The sequence below is a fragment of the Lepeophtheirus salmonis genome, chromosome 5 (genome assembly GCF_016086655.4).
Source record: "Lepeophtheirus salmonis chromosome 5, UVic_Lsal_1.4, whole genome shotgun sequence".
In the NCBI taxonomy this organism is placed as follows: Eukaryota; Metazoa; Arthropoda; class Copepoda; order Siphonostomatoida; family Caligidae; genus Lepeophtheirus; species Lepeophtheirus salmonis.
The window spans coordinates 62,052,763-62,078,747 of NC_052135.2; the positions used below are offsets into that span (position 1 = coordinate 62,052,763).

The 25,985-nt window shown below is 29.0% G+C and overlaps 1 protein-coding gene across 1 annotated transcript in view; it reads right to left on the minus strand.

Moving 5' to 3' along the window:
* LOC121118369 (FMRFamide receptor) overlaps nt 1-25,985 on the minus strand; it is a 45,451-nt gene that overhangs the window by 11,847 nt on the left and 7,619 nt on the right. Inside the window, exon 2 of the mRNA XM_040712940.2 lies at nt 1,902-2,121. Within this exon, the coding sequence (XP_040568874.1) occupies nt 1,902-2,121 (220 nt within the window). The remainder of the gene's footprint in view (nt 1-1,901; nt 2,122-25,985) is intronic.

The following is a 25,985-nucleotide window of genomic DNA, read 5'->3' on the forward strand; positions in this document are numbered from 1 at the left end:
TAGGACCCTCGTACAAACCCTTGACAAGGGAGGGACGAAGATGGCACTGTACACTATTAAGAGAGTTTGGCAAAGAAGATATCTTCATGGACGTATGCCTCAGAAGACGAAACGGCTCGGGAAAAAAATGTATACTCTCTACAAGACTTTGCTAGAGATTATCAGAATCAAGATTCCAGCTTTTGGTCAACCATACTGTAGTGTAACGAGGAAACGATATAGTTATTTGGCCATATGGGTATTAAGTTTATCTGGATAAAGAAATGATATGTATACAAGACAAATAGCACTTTCCCTATCATAAAGCAGGTTATTAAAGCAAAACGCTTTTTCTATTCCACTGCCAAAGACAAACTCATCAAGGAATCATGAAAAATGAGGATCACTTCTGGAATTTGAATGAAAACAAGAAGAAATCTCAAAAGGAACTCCATTTAGACCATAAGTGGGGTTACAAAACAGATAATTATCCTTAACATAGAGTCAAGGTAGTGAAGAAATGGTTCAACTAGAATAATGTGAACATCCTAGAATGGCGAGTAATAGTCCTGATGCAAATCAAATTGAGAACTTATGGGAAGACTTGAACTCAAGTTCAACTCCTCTTGAGAGGAGTTGACCAATATTCCACAAGAGACATAAAGGAATATGGACACATATCAGGAATTACTAGAACAAGTCATAATAAATAAAGGCTATGTTTTTATTACTAGAAACTATAAGGATAGGGTATTAATAATTTCGAACATAGCATTTTTAGGTTATCCTTCAATAAAGTACCAATGGAATTAAATGATTCTTCAATTGAGAATTGTTGTCATTTTTTCATTTGTTGGTCAATTATAATTCATAAAAAAAATAGAAAAAAAATATATTAGTTTCTTCACATAAATAAAAAATGACCAAAATTAGCAAAGGCCTGAATAATTTTGAGGAAAAGTGTATAAAAATATATCTACAATCCATTACTTCATTTTTAATAACAATATTACCTTTTCCCTCTCAAAACTAATATTCATAATTCAAAATCGATATTTTCCCATAGTCGATACATATATATATATATTAATAAAGGATGTATTTTTTGATAAAAACTACTAATTACTGAGCAGTTTATGACATGTTTGAATAATCATTCCTATATTATTATGGGACATTATTTGTTAAAAAAAAATAGATGAATATGAAATGAAAAGATCAAACAATCGTTGAATAACTGAAAAATAATTTAATTAATTGCAAAAAATATTTAATATATGCTAATCCTGATTATATAAGTAACATTTGTACAACATTCCAACTTATACCTTGAAGATATTTTTCTTTCATAAATAGTTCAATGCTATTTTTGAAACAAAATAACTTTTCTTAGTTTTGAACAAATAAAATTTTAAATGACAGCTTATCTTTCCATCTCACATAAAGATGAATATATTTTGTATCTGCATGTATAAATATTCTTTGATTATTATGGGCAGTACTGGAGAGACATTTATGACAGGAATATGCATTGAAAAATATGTTTGAACAAGTATTCGTGAAGTTAATAAGCTTCTCGAGTAAATTTTTGTAATTCATGTGATATGATTAAGAGTTGATATCCACTGGATGATGTTGCTCTTATACGAAATAGTTTATAAGATAAAGAAGTTTGTCTAAAAAAACCGTTTATCTGGTCTGAGTTGGTTCTATTTGCTTGTACATATTCATATTTAAGTTATATTTTTTTAAATACCAAAAATCATAGTTACAACAAATACTAACAAAATAGTTCTCTATAGATACATAAATTTATGTTTGAAAATGCTTCAATAAATAATTTGTTTATGTTTGTTAATCCTTGACTACAACAATTACTTAAGTGCTTTATTAGTTAACAATAAAAACATAATACAACTTACCCAATTGGAAGTACATATCCAAAAACTTTCTTTCGATACTTAGAAGAAATAGTTGGCATTCCAAAAATAACTATAGCCATTGTTAAGTATAACAGATCATAGATGACAAGTATAATCAGTCCATTTGTAAAGTTCTTCTTCATTTTTTGTCGTAAAAGTAAAACTATAGACAATAAATTTCCAATTACCCCAATTATGGATACACTAGTCAAGAGAATGCCTAAAAAAAGAATATTCATTATTATTTATTTCATCCATCTATACAATAGTGCTGTGTCGACTTGAGGCAATTAAGCTAAGTCATTAAAGATCGAATAGAGACGATAACTTAGAAAAGTACATATTGAAATGGGAAAAATTATTCAGCCAATTTAGTAGTTTGAAAACAATATAAACTTAAAAAAATTAAATTTGATTTCAATGAATTTTTGTGTTAATAAAAATATTGAAAAGTTGGAAAAAACATGAAACAGATATGACGTGAGCTGATATATTGAATCGTAATCATAAAACCAAATCATCCAATATATCCATTGTATCCTATCATGGCATGTCATTAGATACGTATCGGCAAAAATTCTTCGAAAGAGGGAATACAAAAAAAATCGTTGTTTAATTTTTGAAGCCAGGGAATGCTTAAGATAGAGAGCACTCACATTTAGATTAAGGAAGGCATCTTTTATGACTTATGTACTTTTCAAAAACTATTGAGAAACAATCTAGGCCTACCTGGTTATTTCATTTTGTAAAAACACACCATAAATTGTATTAATTAAAAGGGCTTTTCAAAGTTAGTTTTCATAAAAATTTCTTTCTCTTTTTACAGTCATCTCGGTAACATTAATACTAGGTGCGACGAAAAAATCTTAGCACTTTAAATCCAGAACGTTATAAAGATGTATTTCAGGAACCAGTTGTAATAGGGTATATCAAAAAAATAAAAATAACTAATATCATGTCTTGGCCACCCTAATCATGGATATAGCCTCCCCCCGGGAGACACAATGATGGCTTCTAGGCGGCCACATAAGGCCTTGTACCCATTGCAAGTGCTCATACATAGCATCCCAGTGTTGGTTGACGGTGTTCCTTGAGGTTGTTAATATTTGGGTGACGGACAGTGCAGACCTTGGACTCAACATACACGCAAAAAGACAATTCCAATAGATTGACATATGGTGTGTAGAGAGGCCACATTTTCTTTTGCCAGAAAGGCAAGTTGTCCTTCAACCACTTCTGGGTCTTTGTGGACGTGTGTGTAGGTGCATCATCCTGCTGGAACACCACGTTTGTGTACGGGTAGTTGGTCGGGAACCATAATAACAATACAATCTCTGTTAATTTCTTGCCAGCGTCCAAAAGTGCGTTCACCAAAATTCATTGGTAACGTTCCGATGGCATTTTTTTGGATTCTAACACACTTAGGAAGATTTATTTTTTTATTTTATTTTAGTATTTGACCGGAATAATTTTACCACCTTCACAAAAATCTTGATTTATGTAGCAAAAACAAAGTGTAAAGATTTTATTGCCGCAACTGGTTAAGCGGGATCAAATTGATGAATGAGTACTTTATAATTCAAATACTTTTTATTCAAATAAATTGCTCTCTCACGAGTCAGTATTTTCCATCAAGTAAACATTAACTAACAAGCCCTAAAACAAAAAGTAATTAACTAATTTTTGGATATATTAAATGTTTTGATATCAGACCATGTCTAGTATATACCCAATTCAATAATTTTGATTTATTTTTTGTAGCTTTTTTCCAATCATAAGAGCCACTTTAAATGAGAAGCCGTTATGAGAAAAGTTTTGCTAGTGCATTACACGGCCAGTTCTATCAATTTAAACATGCTCAAGGGTCTGGATAAACTAATAAGAAAGTCAATCTTCATTCCAGACGCCTTCAAAGAGGACGGCTTCTGCCGAGCTCTAATAGAGCATACCGACTGACCAGGAAATTTTCTAGTCAAGAGAGATTCCAGATAGCTCTTCTCTGTTACGCAAAATTAAATAAATGCAAAGAATTTCCGATTCATGACGTAAACGGAGAGTTGATACTATGTCATACTATATAATAGTACAATAGAGGAAAGAGCAGGAAAGAGGAAGGAACGAAAAGAGTAAAAAGAATGGAAGAAAAAATTGTATTCTTCCAATATTATAATTGCCATATTAAAGTAAACAGTTAAATTTTATAGCCAAAAATAATTACCATTTTTTATTGTATAACATCGTAACTACATAATAGATAAAATAAAAATGGAAAAAAATAATAAGAATATTTATTTCATTCAAAAACCTCATTCATGTCCATCTGGTCAATATTATTATTTACTAAAATAACAGTAAAAAATAGTTTATATAATATTATTTTAATCTGGATACCATTGGAATCTAAAATCTCCCAGTTATTGTGAAAGATTACTTCAATTCAATAAGGATTATTGTGCATTTTATAGTTGAAAGATAGAATTGAATTATAAGTATTAAACAAACAAATTAAAACTAATTCTTATTCAATTTATGTTTGAACGAAAAATATTCAATTTATTATTTTCCTGAAGTTTTACTCATTTTGATGCGAGGATTTGTTTAAAAAATGCATTGAGTACAGAACATAAATATAAACATGTTGTATATATTATAAAATGATATTATGATTAAAAAAATAACAACTACGAATATCAAATAGAAAAGGAAAACCGATTGATACGTGTGCTCTTTCTTCTCTTTTGTTCATTATTTAATAAGTTGTAGTGTGTTAACATATCCCTCTAAAAGAAGAATTATCTCCTATCTTTGGTGTAATTTGATTTAAATATTTACATATCATTATAAATGTTTTCCATGTACTAATGCTATTTAAAATGTAGAAAGTTATCCTCTTTAGAGCAATAATTGATGTTCTCACTCCAAAATCATACACAACTCCGCTGATTTTAACAAAAGTTCTCAATTTAAGTGTAACATTTGTATCTCTCCTACTTTCTCCTTGCTCTCTTACGAAAAAACAATATCAAATTATGATAAATATTCTTCTTATTATATTTGCTTTACTAATTTATTAAAAATCAATAAAGTTTTTTTCTCGTCATATATATACACATTAATTAGTGTTTTTTTGTATGTACGTAAATGAATACTTTTTATAATTTAAAGTCATTAATGATTATTGTTATAGAAATAAAAATGAATGCATTTGGCGAGTAAAAATGAACCCCCTCTTTTAACTTAAACAAGTAAATGGTACAATGTAAGCGATTAATTAATATTTAGACACCAAATGCACTCACTTTCACTTCTCTAATATGAACTATATTATACATCTAATCTATATTAAATAATCTAATATAGTGTAGACGAACACGGAACTCTAAATATATTGAATACTCATGGATTTTTTTCATAGTTTGGAGAAAGTCATTGGTAATGAATTATTGAATTTCAACCTATCTAATTTTCTTTCAATAGGGCTTTTAAAATAAGGAAAAGTGAAGTATTTGATAATTTAGTTAAGGAACAAGCAAATGTATTATACTGTAAATATATTTATTGGATATGGTTATTTTTTCATTACATTTGCCTGAAATTATAGATTGTTTTGAATTTAAATCATCATTAACTTTTTTTAGATAACTTTGCTGTCATTATTTTAAGCCATTGAACATAAATGTGATGAAAGAAATGTCCTTTCAAACATTTAAGAGTGTCCTTAAATAGCTTACTTCTTATTGAACATATTTGAAAAATTACACTTCTAAAATTTTGGAAGTGAAAAAAGATGGATTTGATAATTTTTGTCTCCATGATCGGGTTTTTTTTCTTCAAATGTTTAATTAAGAATCTACTATTGTTTAATAAAACAGATTTATCACTCAACTGAATCTCAGATACGGTTTGATAATGTTTGACTCCTATTTACTCAATGGTTGAATGAGAATACGAAAAACTAGTACACACTTAAAAAAGCAATTAGTTCATTCCTGAAAAAATAAAAAACAGATGAAGAATAATTTACAAAAGAATGCTTAACTAGTGATACATTTATTATGCTTATATGTACATATAAGCACAATTATGTAATCTTCATTCTATTTCTTTCTTCATATGGTTATGCCATTAAATAATATGTACTATCATATCAGTTGTCACTACTTTTTTATCTAATAATGTTTTGAACTTTGGTTCGTTGAACTTGAATTATCTAATGTTAAGTTATCAATCATTTTGCAAATATTTAATTTATTACAGCTGGGAAGAATCAAAAAACTACCAATAGATTTTATGATTTTTTTTTCTCTTTTGGGAGGAAAGGTGCAAAAATCCATGAATATAGAATTTAATATTTCAAATTTAAAAAAAATGATTATTTAGATAATTTAAAAAAAAAATGTAGTCATATTTTTCCTGAAAAAAAAGTTATTTTATATTGTAAAATAGTTTTGCTTTTATCCAAAATTAATCAAATATCCTTCGACAAAACTGGAACTTTACTTTATTTGACTTTCTCTGATAATTTAACTTCTTTACTCTTGGATACAAGTCAATAACTTTTAACTTGCATAGAAATATAATCTCCTGTAAGTCAGTAGTTCTCAAATTTTTTACATTACTTTTTATGAGACAAAATAATCAAATTTTCATGTACCGCTATTATTTATAACATATGCTCTATTTTCACACAAGACAAAAGACTTGATGACTTTATTAAAGCCTTAATATTGTATAATAATTGAGTAATATATCATTTAACGTACTTATTCTTGGCTAAGACGTCATGTCACCGCCTCACAGCTAAAACACATACCGTTTATAGGAATTTTTAAACCTCAATGAATGCCACCAGCGGGTTATTACTGAGCCTGAAATGCATTGGCCTCTTCCTTGACCATATCCTACATTACAATTCAAAGGTTTTAAGATGAGGTGAATATTTAGAAAGGCTACAAAATTTCATCAAAAATGCTCAAAATTGTTTTTTCTGTTTATTTTCAATACTGGCTCGAGCACTGTTCAACTGTGGCAATATACTTGAGTAACAAAATTTTTAGACAAAATACTTTGAAACTAAAAAGTGGTGTGTGATGAATTTGTAAGATTTTTGGCCTTGTTCAATGTAGTCGCCTTCTTCTCCAGACTGTTTGCCTTTGGATTCTCGGATCTAGGCAATGCAGAGAGAAGGGCTTGCCGCACTCATCATGCAATATTGCAGTACTTAAGACCTTTGTTGAAGATGTGTGGGCTAACATGTCGACGGAGTATGTGGCCAGGGTATGTTCCCGCTTCAGACCTAGGTTGGAGACCATGGTTGTGGTCATTTTGAATTTTTATTTGTAAAAATTATATACTTAATTGAATAAAAAATAAACTTTCTACACCTTAATAACTTTTTTTTCAGGAAAAATATGACTACATTTTTTTTTAAATTATCATTTTTTTAAAATTTGAAATATTAAATTCTATATTCATGGATTTTTGCACCTTTCCTCCCAAAAGAGAAAAAAAAAAGTCATAAAATCTATTGGTAGTTTCTTTATTCTTCCCAGCTGTAATAAATTAAATATTTGCAAAATGATTGATAACTTAACATTAGCTAATTCAAGTTCAACGAACCAAAGTTCAAAACATATATTAGATAAAAAAGTAGTGACAACTGATATGATGGTACGTATTATTTAATGGCATAACCACATGAAGAAAGAAATAGAATGAAGATTAGATAATTGTGCTTCTATGTACATATAAGTATAATAAATGTATCACTAGTTAAGCATTCTTTTGTAAATTATTCTTCATCTGTTTTTTATTTTTTCAGGAATGAACTGATTGCTTTTTTATGTGTGTACTAGTTTTTCGTATTCCCTATTCAATTATTCATAATACAAGTTAATTAGTTGCTAGCAATAGTTCCAGAGATTAGTTGAATTAATTAGAAAAGATAGACGAATCTTCAGATTCGTCTTCAAAATCCAAAAATATCAATGCAAAATATTAAAAATACTGAAGCTATTATTTCCCTTTTTACAGTATAAGCTGCATGTCCAGATAATATTAAGATATTCTGTGGTACTAAGTCAAAACTAGAATAATCTAGTTACTCATTTGATCTGTGTTTATGATCGAAAGCCAATCAAAGTTCAAAGGAAAACTATTTAATGAACACTATTTCTTTCTCTCGTGTATCTTTATTTATGTGAAAGAAAAGGGGTTCCTTAGTCCATTTGTAGTCCAATTATGGTTCGGAGCATAGTTTGGGAGCACTTTGATATCCACTATGTGAACAACTGTTTAGCCAAATGTAAGATCTGTAGAAAAAAAGTTTCACTTGTTAGAAAAATCGATCCATTTTTTCCACTACCCCATTAAGGGATCATCTCCAGTCGAAGCATAATATTGATTTCTTGGCTATTATTCAATGATTCGCCTCACCTTTGCCTTTAGCCGAAGATAAGTGAGAATTTTCCTTTAGCCTCACTTTGGTTGATCCTCCTTCGGTCTATCTCTATTAATTAAGCATCAACAAACAGACACACTTTGATTTAGTAATATAGAAGATAACTCCCAAAGAAATCCTGATTGTTACTTTTTCTTTTTCATGAGCATACCCAGAAAATTTTACTCAATGCTTAGATGTTCTCTGCTCAAGAATAAAATAAGCCAATATTGAACTTTATTATCCTGATAATTGGAAGAATGTTTTACAGAAGAGCAGTTTAGCTGTTAAAAAGTTTTATAAGATCACTCTTACTAATTAAATGTGAGAGGAAATTAGTAATTTAGGAACGTATTTTGATTATTGTTCGAGTAAATTTTCATCATTTGAAACATTTTGGTTCTACATTTGGCATCATTATTATCCATGCATATTCTACAACAATAAGTAAGCTTTACTGCATGTTTAATTTTATAAGTTTATTTGTACATTTGTATCTTTAGATGGATATGTGTTTAAATGTACATATACATTCCATAAAGTCATTTTTGAGTGTAAATACTTAATCTATGAAATAACCCAACAATCGAGCGCATGCTTCATATTTAAAAAAAGAAGAAGAGTATATGCAGATAATATTTCCTAGAATGTATAAGCTGATTTTTATAGTTAGTCATCTGAAAGGATGTATTATTTTCCAAAGCTGTTATCATTATTATTTAATGTTTGAAAAACAAACTTCTGAATATAAAATAATAATTAGTACATGTGTTTACTAAAGACAGAGAGTAACAATGTGGATTTTTGTGTGAGAATGTAGCGTAGGTTTTGCGTTAATTTGAGTTAGTGTATGTTTCCAAACAGGAAATCAGAAAAAGTAATAAACCCATTTAGGTGTAACATTGAAGAAAGGTTATGTAGGTTAACAGTAATAGAATATAAAATTTTGAGATGACAAGGTCTCATTAAATGTTAGAAACGCCAAATCTACCTTAATTTTTGACAACTTGAGGTACAGAACTTAAATTAATTTTAGAGAGGTCAAGGGTAATGATTACATAAAACGTTAAAAATGCATTAGTATTATAATTAGGCAAAATTATTATAGGTAAAGATTTGTGTTCTACCGAGTTCCCATTCTAGTTAGCACTATTTTGAGCTTAAAATCCACTTTCAATGAGACACATTCATAATTTTGCTCGTATGGTTTATAATAAATATATATTTTCTAGGTAATAGCAAATTTTGATTTATTTGTTATTTTATGATAATCTATGAAATTTTATATAATATTCTGAAGATTATCGTATCCAATTATAAATGTATTTAATAACGACATCTAACCCAGGTGCAAACTTTGTGCATGAATACTTGATGAATACCAATATAAAATAGGTTACTTTCCCTATTGACCATGTTCTCAGTATCTGGAAAAGCATGACCCTGCCATCTAACATGTGCGACTCCAACAACCGTTTGAAGTTTCCCAACTGTTACTACGAGGTTTTTCTCTTCATCACAGCTGTAAAACAAGATTCTTGTTATGATAAAAAAAAAGTCACATCGATGAAAAAAACAAAAACCTTTTAATTTGACAAATCAGAGGTTGAGCATTCACACACTAAACATCATTTAGGAGTATTAGGCTGTAAACAGTGGTCATTTTCTCAATAGGTAAGTAGCTGTTGCACATTGTGACCTTGTTTACATAATTTACATAACTTGTTTTGTGTTACTCACTACTCAGCCTGGGACTGAGAAAAATTAAAACTGCACATAAGGCTATTTTATTTTCATAACATGTCTATCTATGACTAATAAAATCAAACTAAACAAACAATGTCCTCACTTTAGTAAACAAGGTACTGTCAGTAGTGCAATATCATTTGACTGCATGTTTGGGCCTTTCTTAGTTATACTTAAATAAATGGCAGCCTCTAATTTGGCCAACTACACAATAGGAGATCATTTTTTAGCTTAAAACCCAAGCCACATTGAGAGGGACCCATAGGAAAGTACGGGGGTTTCATTCATTTTTTTAAATTTGATTTTTGTTAAAAAGTAATTCTACTTTTGTTAAAAAAAATGTTAATCTTTTTGTCTATGACTTTTTCAAATAAATTTTGAGCATATTGAAATAAGGTTAATTGTACTACAAAAATTTTTATATGATTCTGTAAGTGATGTTGTCCTGTGTTGGAAGAATTACTGACCGAACACATATTTTGATTCGACACCTGCAAAAAGCTGGAGATTCTGCATTAGTAGCTATTAAGTTTATGTCGTTTTCTTCAGTACAAGATTGTTGAACATCTTTCGTAGTTCCTAGTTGAGGATCTTTAACTGCATCTCCTAATTATGGGTTCCCTCTGCAATGCTAAATTTTTGATATTCTTCCACAATTACAGGCCATGGACCTTCCTGTTCTTCAGAGGGTTTTGATTCAGTTGTCGAGAGCTTGTTCAGCGACTGAATTGTTAATAGTGGTAGTAAATTACATAAATTTAGGAGCAAAATATGTTCAAAGGGCTATTTTTTTCAGGTATATCATCTGGATTTGATTAATAGTTTATTTGGATATTGTTTTAATTAATAAATGTTGCTGTTTATTCGGAGAAACTTATAAATATACTAATATTGCTATATTACAAAATAGCTTTTTAAATTTAAAAAAAAATAGTTTTTAGAAAAGTTGTTCTTCTACGAATTTCGTTATTGGACTGTAATATTTCAAAAACTATATTATTTGAAATAAATATATTAATTACTTAAAATGTTCCATAACCCATTATATTTATTTCTTCAATTACTATATTTATCAAATTTTAATGGAACTCAAGTAACTCCAAGAATGGTTCAAAAACTAAAAAGGGATCTAAGCAATGTGTAATTATTTTTAGAACGTGGTCAAAATAAAACTTTTTCTCTTGTTTTTCCTTGTTAAAATTTGTTTTAAGGCTGAAAATACAATGACAAATGAAAATGTGGGTGGGGGAAAAAATGCAAAATTTAACTATTGTTAAAGTTTGGTACATATTTGGCATAAAAAATCAAGGAATTGATTTAATTTACAAACACATACGGGGTTTATTCATCCGATACAATTAACATTAGCCTTTACAACGATCTCAACACGAGGTCAGAAACTATGGAATGGTTAAATGTATATATATATATATATTTTTTTTTTTTTTTTTTTTTTTTTTTGGGGGGGACTGTACTAAGTATCACAAATGGCTGATTTTCAGCCTTCATATTTAGGCATCTAATTGTGTTGGATCTACATTCGTCTAAACCTCACGAAATAGTTGTCAAAGAGGTTAAATTCTGGGTTGGAGGGAAGCCATTTAGAATTGTCCCAGAATTGTTTGAATGGCTAGCTGCAGAATTCCTGTGTCTTAATGGCAATGGAATAAAGTACATCTTTATTTCGGCTGAATTTTTAAGAGGGGTAATTTTCTTGATTTTGAAAGCCATTGGTCATTTTGGCATTTGAGATACTGATCAATAGTAAAAAAAAAGTTCGGAAGAATTATTTTTCACGATTTCACTATTATACTTCAATAGAGTTAAAATTCCGTTGCACTTTTCTAATATTTTCTTTATCGTTAATGTAATTAATAGGTGTCTTGGAGACCTTACGTAGTTGTGGAGTCTTAAAAGTTGTAGTTTTTTGTCTGAATTGTTAAGAGAAACAGTTTGACAAAGAAGGCTATTCTTTAGCTATTTGCGAAATTACCTCCTCTAAGCCTGCCATCTTCTTCCAACCTGAGCTAGAGACGATTTAATAATGTCGTTCAGATCCATTCCATTCTTAATTGTCTTGTCAATTTGAATACATACACAAGAATAGGACCTTTCTGTAGGTACTTGGTTGTGATGACCTGTCGTCTTTGATCCTCTTGTCAGATCATTATTTATTCAATTGACACAACTAACCCCTCATTGTAAATATTATATACACTTCTGAAGGGTTATGTATTTTGATTGGTTCCTCAGAAAATATTAAATGAATTATTGAAGTCTGAATTACTATTAATTTTTTTTTTCCTAAGTCCTCTGCTCATATAAGCATATTTATCTAAACTAAATTAGTATATCATGATTTTAGTTTCCTTAAATTAGCATGCTTCAAATTATGTCAATACTAATACGAGGTCTGATTAAAAATATAACATGAGTTCCTAATTTTTTAATTATGTTGGTACAAATATTTCGACAATATCACCCATATTACATTTTAATTTATTTTTGACAGATTAAAAGGTGGGAAGTTTTTGAGCTTGCTCTGCAATTTTCCACTATTGAGAAAAATGAAAAAAGAAATTTAATTATGTGTAAAATTCTTTAAAAACTTTTTTTTTAACGTTAGCATTTTGAATAAGAAAAACTCTTTTACAAGAATAAATAATCATTCGACAATTTTTAAGAATTTTTCCTTGTTTTTAAACAGAAGAAAGTTACAGAGGACATCAAAATACGTCTAATCTTTTACTTGTCAAAAACAAATAACAATTCAAAAGATATTGCCAACATACGTTTTGGACATTTTTTAAAAATTAGTGGAAGAATCGAATTATAATCGTATTCAAAACTAGAATGTAACAGTTTATTTTTGAACAAAGTACAGTTTGCGGAACCAAAAATAAGAATTAAGCTAATAGCTATGTATCTCCGTTAATATTCATTTTAGGAGGTTACTTAGAAAAATATTTTCAAACCACATTGTTTAATTTTCTGTTTATGCCCATGAAGTTATATTAACTAGAGATAATCTAGACGAGAAAAAAAAAGAAACCATGTCTTTTATTTTCTAAGCGCACAAGCGGTCCCCATAAATGGCTGCAGACTTTGTTGAAGTGTCCTTAGCTGCTGTCTACAACATCAAAAAGATCCTGAATGAAAGTAAAACTGCGAAACGGAAGTCGCGAAGTGATGATTCTGATCTTATTGTCAGTATCCAAGCAAAAATCGTGACCACACGATCTCCATTATAAAGTTGGCCTTGCAATTTGAGGTTAACGAGAAGACCATCACGCCCCTTGTCTGTGGAGATTTGCTGTGGAAATCATATGCAAAGACTGTCAATCGCCTTTTGACTGATGACATGAAGGCAAAAGTTTGAAATGGTGCCAAAAAGTCATAACCTACCTGAAGAACCATATCTCTACTTTCAAAATTTTCTCCGATAACAATATTTTCACCTTGGATGATGTTGAGAACAAAAGAAATGGCAGACACCTATCCAAATCAATGGAAAGAGTTCAGGTGAGCTCTAGACAAAACATATAAGTACTTTCATGAAGAGTTCATTATAAAAGTTGTATACAATATATGGAAGTATTATAAAAGGTATTTCTAGATGCAAAGGCCTCAAGATAACAATTCCAATATAACTTGTATTGATATCGAATTAATATGAAAAATAGAATAAATCTAATTACAAATATACATACCTAAATATAGTTATGTTTTTTTTTTAATATGAAGAATAAGCCCTCATATCACAGTACATATGGGTTTTATTTATTCATAAATATTTCGATGTATACCAATACGATTCGAGATATCACTAACGAGTGGATTTGCCATGTTTGTGACACTAACATCGAGTATTACTTCCCCCTCTTTTACTTTTGCTGTCATATCGCCCCGCTAGTAAAAGTAGTTGAAGCAGAGATCTGGAGGCATTTTTAATAGAGACTGAGTCCCTCTGCTGATTGCTTTCAACGACGGCAAATATGAGGGAGGCTTTCAAGATAGAGTTTGTCCTTTCACAAGTCCAGAGGATAAAATATGCGGCAAAAGTCAAGACGCTCCTTTCAAGTTGGGATTAGAGAATTAGTAAAAAGAGTGATAATAGAGCCGGGCTCTTTTAAAAAGGATGCATCTAGTGTTGACAAACATTAGAGCTCCATAGACAGTTTATCATATTTTGGAAAGATGGAGGGAAGATCTCTGTTTTTATCTAAATATTAAATGCGAATGTCTGTTTGTGTTTGTTCGGGAATAACGGACAAATCAATGAATGGATTTTGCTAAAAAACTTTATATGCGTTTTCAAGGCTACAGATATGGTTATGATAAGACTTTTTTGGCCTTCAAGGCCATGCCAGACTTTAAATAGCATTTTTGACAAAAAATGACTATTTGATTTACACTAAAAAATAAAGAACATAAAATTTTAAGAATTATTATTCCTGCATATAAAAATGTATCTTTGTACCCGTTTCTTAAAAAGAGATTATAATGTTAAGAGAATGAAGAAAAAGTAGCTTGAATAACGCAAAGGATTTTTGACAATAATATGAAAGAGAAGCAAACAATAGTCTAACTTGAATATTTTTATTATCTTAACCTTATCATCTTCTTTAAAAAAAACAACAGAAGAGTTCATAACTAATTTTAATTTCTTAATGCTACATGCAACGCCGGGCAAACCTATTCTATCTCCTTTGAAGAAAAGTACAAAGATACAATATATACCTTCACCAACATACAGCGAGACTACTTCTTTATTTTTTGTTTTATATTAAGCAGAAGAGTTTTTAATAAATTTTAATTTCTTATTATCTCGGGCAAACACACTGTAGTCTATATTAATTTTTCTTATATGTTTTTTATATCTGTATTTACATTGTTTATAGAAGTCTGCTCATCACCTGCGAGGGTGTGAAAGACTGATCATTGATAATGATGAAAATACAGTATATTTTTTAGCTGGCCCGTTTATTTGGAATTGGTAAACTTAAGAATGAATTATCTTTTCCTTAGAAGTTGTCATTATCATTGAATTCCAGGGTATTGAATATCCTTTCCTAAATAGATTCAATTATATTCAAAACCTGATTAGACGTTCGTGGAGCGTAACCCTGAAAAATTGTTAGGGAGTTATAATTGTAAGGCCTTCTTGGACTCAGAGTATAATTAATGATTGACAACGGAGTATGTTTCTAGCAAATGTCCTTGTACATATCATTTTCTTCTTCCTCCCTTGTCAGAGCTGATTGTTGTGGGTGGGAGAGAGAGAACAAGGGAGAGTAAATAATAGTGTTTTTTTTATATAAATTTAACATTAGAAGACAAAAATAAGACTAAACATGTCATTTTTATGCTCACGTTTAAATTATTCATATTTGTTTTTTATATTAACTAGAAAATAAATTTCTAATATACCAGGTATGCGCCTATGAAATGATATATTATTGAAAAAATTTAAACATTTATTGAGAAAAAATGGTTATAAAGTTAATTTTGAAGCTATGCACCTTCACTAGCTATATATTTCCCCCATCAATCAAGCAATTTAGGAATGTTTTTCCAAAAAAAAATGCTTCGTCTTTGGCTGCAAACCAGCGGTCGACCCATTTTTTGGCTTCAGCGTTAGAATCGAAGCGTAAATCATTGAGTGCGTGGCCCATCGATGCAAACAATAGGTTCCCAGTTGTACGATTCAACGAGCTGGCGGGTGGCTATAGAGCGATGCGGGGGTGTGTTGTCATCAGGGGAAATTGCCTTGTGCTGCCCGGCTTCATATTTTGTGCGTTTTTGGGGTATAATACGTTTTCCAACAGTCCGACGGTCAACACCCAATCGTTCAGCGAGCTGTTATTGCGTTTGACCATCATCCTCATCCAGCAATGCTTACAATTCGGCGTCTTTAAACTTTTTTTGGTGGCCGGCCACGCTTTTCCATTCTCACGTCAAAATCTCCAGTATAAAATTTTAAAACCACCTGAAGCACTTTGCTCTACTTAGAACATGCCCACTGTAAGCTTCCTCCAGTATTTGATGGGCTTGAGAAGCGTTTCTCTTCAATTGGTAGCCGAAAATCAATGATGTCCGAACATTGTAGTTTCTAGGCATAAAATTAGACATTTTTACGAGTGAAAAAAAGTGCGTTGTTGAATGAAACTATACAAACATTGAATTAGATATTGTTGACTTATGACCTAGTATATAAGAAAAGGGATATATTTTTGTAAATATGAAAATTAATATTTATTCCATTCTTGGTCAACAAATATTTAATACGCAATCAATTCTTAAATGAAATTATCTTGTAATTATTTAAGACTTATATTTTCCAAAATTTTAGGAAATTTTTTATTTTCCCATTTTTGAAATTCCTTTTGACCATCATTTCAAATAAATTTTTAATCGCTAAACTTTTTTGTAAAAAAGAAGGTCAGCCGATTGAAATAAATGTACAAAAACGGGCGACCAAAATGATTCATTTTAATAAATGAATATGATAGAGATCTGGGAGAATTGCAACATGCCTTTTAATCAACATCAAAAACGTTATAGTCACAAAATTTACCTCACAGTGAAAATGATTGGTTTTCTACTCAGTAACAGCGTGTTTACACGAGATTGAAACAAAATATGTAAAATAAGTGGAAAAAAGTTGTTGGGTTTTGTTTATTAGTATCTTGTTCATTTATTTGTTTACTTTGTACTTTTTAAAATTTTGACAATAACTACTTTCCTTATTTACAATCTGGGGGCTCCTTTGTTAAAGTAAATGATGTAGGGAAAGTGCCTAAAATGATCTTCCTTCAAAATTTAAACGGCCTCTAATAGTCCATATTTGGCTCCCTTTAAACTTTTTGGGAATTATATTTAAATAGATCCCTTTATGCGTGTATTCACGTCATCCTATAAAGCAAAAACAAACAAATATTATCTCAGTTTAAGAGGCAGTACGGGTTATATAAATTGTAATTGTTTGTTTAAAATGATTTATGTTTCACCAACAAAAAAGAATTAAGAAGGTAATTTTAATAAGAGTAAAAAAGTTTATGGGAAAATACGTAATACTATGAAATAATAATGCATTTGTCATTTAAAAACACAGCAATATAATTACTTAAAAGAATATGTTTACTTATAAATATATATATGAGGGGGCGGAGGAGGGATTTAGAAACACTTTGAGGGTTTAACCCCCTAAAATGGGGGGTTTGATGCCATTGTGATAACAGCAGCAGCAAAAGCAAAAGACGACAGTTCAAAGTCTAAAAAAAGAATAAACATCCGATTTTAACGTTATTTCCAACTTTATAAACAAGGGATATACTATAAACTACTCATATTTTTATTTGTTAACTTCTAATCAATAGTATGAATGACTTTAGTTAAGTTTTCTTTCTTCAGTCTATATAAATCATAAAATAGGTTTAAGATATAAAAAGCTAAGTAAAATTTACCAAATATCCAGAGAAAAATAACGTAACTTTGAGATCCCACCCTGGGAGCCATGATAAAAAAGCCAACATGATTTTTGACACGGTAATACTTCTATTTATTTAATTTAAATCATGTTGCCAAAGTTTCATACTTATAAGAGTTGGTATTTTTTTTTATTGTTGATCAAGTACTTGATAATGTATCTGAGATTTAAAAAAAAATCAAAATTGAGATCATAAAAATTTAAATATTCTAATATTGACCTCATTTTTGGAATCCCTACACTTTAAAATAGCTAAATACCAATTTTTAAGAGGCTCTTTTGGATCATAAAATAAACAAGAAAAAGAAGCATAAGGTAAAAATACATTCAAGTGATGTTGAAAATTTTGATCTGAGACGAGTATCTATATCTCAGAAACGACTCAAAATTATGTATTGAAATTTTACACACTTTATCTACTTATAAATTTAAGCTTGTGTACCAAAAATCATCCAAATCAAAGGGGAGCATGGGTGATATTTTATATGTATTTTCCTTGATTTGATATAAGCCCGTATAGTGTTTTTTTGCCAAATTAAACAAAATGATCTGAGTTAGGTCGTGACGTGAAACATAATTCAGAAGGTGCAGAGCCGGTGGGTTAATAAAAAGACAATTTTACTTTAACTTGCTTTCATGAAAATCTTGGTTTTTTAAACGATATACAAGATGGGTAGTAATATTTATATGAGCACAACACTAAAATAAGAGAATAATATGTGTAAATAAATATATCTTAATAATAGTTCATCCTTTGTAACATCCAAAATTGGCCCAGCTGACTTTATTTTGTCTCATAAAATATTAAAGTGACTGACTGGCCACTGTTATGTGTATTAGCAGAATGTCAAGAATGTAAACGGGAGTGTTATAAACGGTTTTAAAAAACTGCCTTTTTAATACTTTTTTAGATTGATAATTGTTGAAACATGGTCTTCAAAAGTGATTACATCGTAAAATTTTATTTATATATGATGTATGTAACTAATCAATAAATTAGTTATCGTATGACAGGCATATTATGCTTTATTAGTGTCTTGAATACAAAACATGTTACTAAAAATTGTGAAATAATGCTCGTCCCCAATGAATCATCATTACCAAGACCATTTACAACTAATTAGTCATCGTAGCCAGAACCAAAATGGGTAAAGTAAACAACCTAGCGGTAGTCTTCCTTTATAAAGGCATATACACTTTGATAAACGTTTGCAAACGACGTGTGGAAAATTTCCATAAAAACTGGAGTTTTAAGAGCAAAGTAATTCAGAAATCAATCCCACATTTGTCCTCAGCAGTTAGAAATAATTCCAATGTTAAATTGAACAGTATTATCAAAATTTGTCAAGGTCTAAAATTTGCATCTTCTGGAGCCCCAGAATATTTCCATTGTAACTGCGGTAGAGGAAAATTGATGTAAGTGATTTAAAGTGTTAGAAATACAGTACTATTACTTGTTTAAATATAAACTAATGAATTATTTGGTGTAATAACTTTCATTGAATTACTAAAATTATATTTTTGAGCCGAAAATAATATAATTATTCTTTTTGTAATATTATTATAATTTGTATATAAAGATGATGTTTTTTCACTAATTATATACTTTAAATATTTTTTATTTTTCTAGATATAATAATCATCAGATATATCATGAAATGACTTGATTATTATATTAATTATTTTATGAAATACCACAAAATTTTAGTTTGATCTTAACATTTATCTACAAAATGATTTTTTTTTAGAAAGGATTTCCTTTTTAATATCTTCTCAGTAACTTGAATGACGTAATACAATGAAGATGTCTCAATCATATTATCCAAGAAATGATGAATGTTGAAATTACTGAATCTATTATTTTTTATATTATAAATAAAATATGTATATTGTTTTATAAATATATGTTCATAAATATCTTAATCTTAATCATAAGCCTACATGGGAAGTTGACTTTTATTTAGAAGTTTGGAGAAAGATAGACTATTTAATTAGGGCGACCATATTTTGACTTCCAAAAAAGAAAACACATCATTATTTTAATTGTACTTTGCTACCTTTTCTCACAAAAGAAAAAGAAAACAGGCACCAAATCCGTTGATCGTTAACCAATTCTGGGGCGATTCTTCCCAACTATGGAAGTATTATTCAATTATAAATGTTTATTGTATAATGTAAATTATTTAGAACCAGAACTGCTGATATAATATTTCGTTGGGGACTGAATATTTATTTCAGATTTTCCAAAAACAAATTCATTTGTTTCGACTCTGATATCAAATCACTAAAAAAAAAAGATTGGGTCCTTTACTATTTCTCTAACATTATGGTTTTACGATTACTTCATATGAACTACGAATTTTCTTTGAAGTCCATAAAAATAATGCATAATAACATGATAAAAATCGTGTTATTTTTGTCTATAGTAAAAAAAGAAACCGAAAATCAAGATGATAACCCTGACAATTTGAAGACGGGTTTGGAGAAAAGCAGCTTAACTGCCATGACGCTTAATGAGATCAGCTACAATCATCTGTGACAAGGGAGGAGGGGGAGAAGGAAATAAATAAGGGCATAAGCAAAAATTATTCCGATGTTGATCCCCAATTGTATTCTGAGTCCAACTAGGACTTATCCTCAATTATATCTCCTCAACAAATCTAAAGTACTTTATTAACACACACGAATACTCAGTTAGATTTTGAATATAATTGAATTTGTCAGTTTCTCATTTATCAAATCCCTGTTTCTTTACAATTAAATTACATTTCCTTCAGTATTAGATGCTTCCACATGAAATATACACTGATATTTGAAATTGAAATACACACATAATGAGTTTATTTGTATAGGACTTACTGATTTTTTTTTTAATCAAAATTTGGCTCAAGCTTATAATTAAACACAAAAGTCTTACATAAAAATTCTCAAAACCAGATATAATAGGAAAAAAATTATCAAAGATTTGTTACTAATATAATTAAATATGGAAATGTGATAGGACAACATATAAAGAAGGGGTATTATTGATTGAAATAGAAACATATACAAAAAGTACTTACTAACATTATATGCAAGAATATATATCTAAACTTTTATACTATACAGGTACTAAAAATATTTCGAAAAAAAATATACTTGATGACTTGTGTGGTCTATAATTTAACAATTTTCTTTTATATATTTTATGTTAGTTATTATTCAAAATTATATAAATATTTGTTTATATTTATGTGGCTATCTTGGCATTTCAAAACGTTCTTACACCGAACATTTATTATTTATGCCTTTTAATAAATGCACTTAAATATTTTGTAAAGTTGTAAGTTTGGAGATCTATCATCGCTTCTCTCTCTATAAATGGCTCCCTAATAAATTGAGTTTTCAATTTCTAAATATTCCTAAAAGAACCCAAGCCTTAAAATATTTTAATGGTATCATATCAAATTGACATAAATAGAGCTTTTTTTTCTGTCACAAATTTAAGTTTACACTTTTTTGATAATTTCTCTTTGTACCTATGAATGACTAAAATAATAATATTTTTATTAATACAACGAATACGTAAGTTTAGAACATGATAAAAACATTATTAAGTTTAGAATACTTGAAATATACATATTTGTCTATATCTACCACAGAAAGTCCCAAAAAAAGACATTTACTCTTAAAAAAGAGAAATATACTAAAATAATTATGACCATTACAAAAAATATTAGGGACTGAAAGAGACAAACTAAGTCAACTTTTGGAATGAAGGGTTAAAATTTTACTAACTTAAATCCTTGCACTATTTATCAATTATTGAAATATGCATTCCAATATTATTAACACTTATCAGTAAATATTCAATAAATATTAACTATAGCACAAATAATGGATAATTAATTTAATTTGATAAAAAAATATTGTTCGATGAAAAAATTACTTTCATCCATCAAAACTAATTGTTTTCTAGTACATGAAAGAAAATAATATCCTGACAATTGCATAACAAGGTACAATCGACTCCGTTGTAACAAATATTACAATATCTAATATTTTTAGATCAATAATTGAGTATTGAATTTTGTTAAAATTTATCGATTAACATCAAAAAGTAACAAAAAAGTTATTCCATTGAAATAAGTTATAATGAAGAACTAACTCTTTTTTGACAAAAATATTGGTCCTCGGAAAAGAACTTGCATCTCTCAAAATCAATTATTTTTCAAAATACAGAGACAAAGATTTTAGGAAGGTGGACTTTTCTTTTCTGAACCGTTGAAGAAAGCAGGAGAGCAGCTCTAAAAAATAAGCTGTTCAGTCAAATAAAAATATTTATTATAGTTTGTAAAATGGATGGACTAATAAGGCCCATAAACATACTGAAGAGTTGTTTTGGGTTTTACATCAAATCTCTGGATAAGAAAGTGCTACCTTGAGTCAGAAAAAAGTTTGGAGATAACTTTTTTTTCCCTCAAGACGGAGCTCAGCAGCATCGTCGTACCGAAAAAACCAAGGCCTTTTTTTTTTTTTTTTTTTTTTTTGATAGCTAAACTTCAATTGCTAGTAATAATGGCTATATAGAACTCTAATTGGTGCAGTATGATTTGTTTAAGGACACTGTAGTTTGATAAAAAAAATTGTTTGGGAAATCAGAAAATAATTTACAAAATACATATAAAAAAACGGTGGTTACAAATTCATATCTAGTACATAAAAAAATAAACTATCTTTTTTGTTGAATCCCCCTAATTTATTTTATTTTGTGTAAATCAATAAATCAATTGTATTATTTAAAAAAGAGGTCGCTAAAAGCCATTCAAGTGACTAAAGTTGACGATTCCCCCCTTCTAGATACTATCAATAAAGGTTGTGTCATACTATTGAATTCATATCATTATTTAAATACGTTTTATACATTTAGAAGAACAAGAGTTTGACAAGACTTTTACAAATTTCAGTTCTCATTCAATCGGAATTTAAACCCATGAAAGATTCGTTCATTATCTTATCGTGAGGCAAATAGTGTTGATGTACAATTACACTAAATTTTAAAATATACAAAATATAAAATAATTTTAATAATTCAAGGGCCTTCAATTATCTTTTTGTAAGCTGGAATTTATTTTACAGAAAATATATCTTGAAGAATATTGCCATCTAGTAATAGACAGGTCCAATAAACTTAAAAAGGATCAATTCATCAAGAGGATCTTATTGATTAAGCTGAAGTATAAGAAATGTTACGATTTTTACTTGATATTTTGTATTTGATAACGTATATTCGCGTCTTTTAACTATACTATTTTAAAAGAAATTAAGTTCCTTTGAAAAAATAATACGGTGAGGACCACTTACAGAGTCTTCCTAATCCTATAATATATTATTAATAACACTGTCCAAAAGCAAAATTGTACAAAAACTTTATTTGCTCAGTTTATTAGATTTTAATCCACTGATTTTTAAATATGGGGAGGAATTCAAAGAGACTGACAGAAGACAGAGTCTTCCCAAAATAAAATACTAGCAGCCAGGAACAGTTCAGAAGGAATTCAATACAGCACATGCACACTTTTCCTTAAGGAATTCCGATGCTTTTCTCAAGATTGATTTCATATAGCACTTTAAATCCTTTTCTCTTTTTTTTCCCTCCTTGGTTTTTGAATTTATTTATAATAATATTTTTTTTGACAATTAATCAGACAAATTTACATGCAATAGGATCATTAAACTACTACAACATACAAGTATAAGTATGAATTTTTTAATCTAAATGCAAGATTTATAAACCAATTTTTGTTTATCTGTCGTCTGGATTACTTAACTTAATATTAGATTAAAAAAGGTATTTATTCAAAGCCACATTAATCAAGAGTGTAGTTTGAATTGAGAGTGGTGTTACATTCAAAATTACGTCTTTTAAGAGGAGAGAAATATATAAAAATTATAAAATATAAATAATAATTGAAAATGTTTTTTTGATTCTTGATGTTACTCAGAAGCAATTTTTAATTGTTTTGATCTATTTTTTACATTTAAATATTATTTCAAATTAAATGGTTGAAAATTGCAAGTAAGGCAAGCATTAGGATTTAAAAAAAGACATTTTTTTCGTAGAATTTAGACCAACTTAACGAAAAACATTTTTACTCCATGACGAAGGCAGAAACTTGAGATAACATATTTTAGTTATTATATATACTTTATGTAAATAGAAAGTTGTCTGAAGGGTTGCTTGGAAAAAATAGTAGGTCTTAATATTTAGCCTGTTGTGGTTAAATTGTTAATTATGTAATTGGCAATTTTGGAAAAAACTTAAAAATGTAGCTTTTTTCGGAATAAATTCAGTTTCAATTAGGACACATTGCATTAAAAAAATTTTCAACATTCTTTATTTGATTTATATACAAAGTCCGGGCTCCCTGTTACCTCAGAAGTTCAACCATTTTTCTTTGAAAATCCCAAAAGTACCAGGCCTATATCATATTTTTCTTCCCCATCCGTCACATCTTTTAGGCTTATGGATACAAAATATTTAAGGATATAGATGGCAGGGCAGTCCACAAACGCATGAAGTGTGTTATTTTATAGTTTGCCATAGTCCTTGTAAGGTCTAGTATATTTAATACAATCTGTGGAGATTTGTAACTGTCGGTAAACTTTTTGTCATCATTTATTTTCTTCGGAGAAACGCTATTTTTCTTTTTCAACCCATACGGAGGCCCAAACGCTTAACCAATTTTTATTATTTTTGCATCTTTTCAAATTTGATGGCATCAATTTTATCATTCTGGCATTATTATCCGTAGAGTTGCTTGCGTTCAAAGAGTTTTTCCAATTTCAAATAATAAAAATATTTTGAAAATATTTTTTTTGTAAATTATAAATTGACGCAATTAAATGATTCTAATGGATTGCACCTATAAAGTTCATTAGCTAAATTGCAGTTAATTTAATTTTATAAGATATTTAGTCAATCTAGTTCTTTATAACTCTAACTTATGATAGTATTTACTGTATTAAAAAAATATACATATTTATATATTATTTATAAGAAGTTATGAAAGTATATCATTCATATGATTGTTAAGTTGTTATCTCTTTTTCAAAGTAACTATCTTAATGTCAAAAACTTTTTGGATTTTCCTCTATCAAAAATTTACAAGTTTGTATAAAAGAAACCATTGAGAAAATATTCACAATAGGATATGTTCATTTTTTGTTAATCCAAATATGTAGATTTCACTTAAATTAATTTAAGAGACAATGACTTTGTCAATCAAAAAATCTATATTTTAAGATATCAATGGAAGTATAGTAAAAGATCTGATAAATCTTACAAAAAATGGATATAATCCAAAATTAGTATTCTTTTAAAAATACCAATTCTCATCTGATTACAACGACATTCCAATCCTGTTGCAGTATTAATATAATATTTCTATCGGTGGATATTAAATGAAGGGAACTTTAATTATTTATTTACGTTTTTTGGAAAGTTGATGTGAATTTTGGTAGACAGAAATATGCAACATAATCTAAACAAAAAATATTGAACTGTGTTAAATATTAAAAAATCATTATTACATACCAGCAAAATATAAGCCCCATAAAGGAATGATTTTTCTGACTTGTAAGGAATTTTCTCAAGTTAGAAATATAAATAAATATTAAACCACTAATTTTATTAAAATATTATTTTTTCAAACTATCTCTTTTCTTCACTGTTCTTCACACCTGTAGAAATAACGACCTAAAAAGCACGCAAGATTCATATTACTTGGTCTCTTAAGCAGACTTATTTTCCAAAGTTGTTATCATTATTATTAAATTATTTAGGGTATAACTAGACACGGGATGATATATCGGATCGAAATTAAAACGGATATATCGACCAAAATATCCCATATATGTATCGAATCGATATCGGAAAAATCGTGATATTGGGTCTGATATTTGACATGATGCAATCAGAAAAATGTAGGGAATGGAAAAATAATTTTTGTTCCATTTTTGTAGCCAATAAATACACTGAGTACTTACACTTAAATTAATAATTTCCCCTGTTATGACCTATGTACTTCCCAAAAAAAATTGTATCTCTTGTTTTTAAAACGATCCTCTGTCTAACATTAATAAACCAGGATCAAATTGATGAGTCTAAACTCTAAAATACAAGTTAAAATTCCAAGTCAGCTAGATGTATCTAGTCACTGAAGAACTATTCTTGATTGATTAATCTTTGATCTACTGGCGGACGAAACATACCAACTGTAAAAAAACAAAACAAATGCTTTCAGGAATACAGGCACATCCAAATATAAACTTAACACTAGTATGTTTATTCATTTAAGAAGAGGATTTGATGCAGATATATAAGTGTAAGTCTATGTTGGACTCGGAGTAATATTTAGATTCGATACCG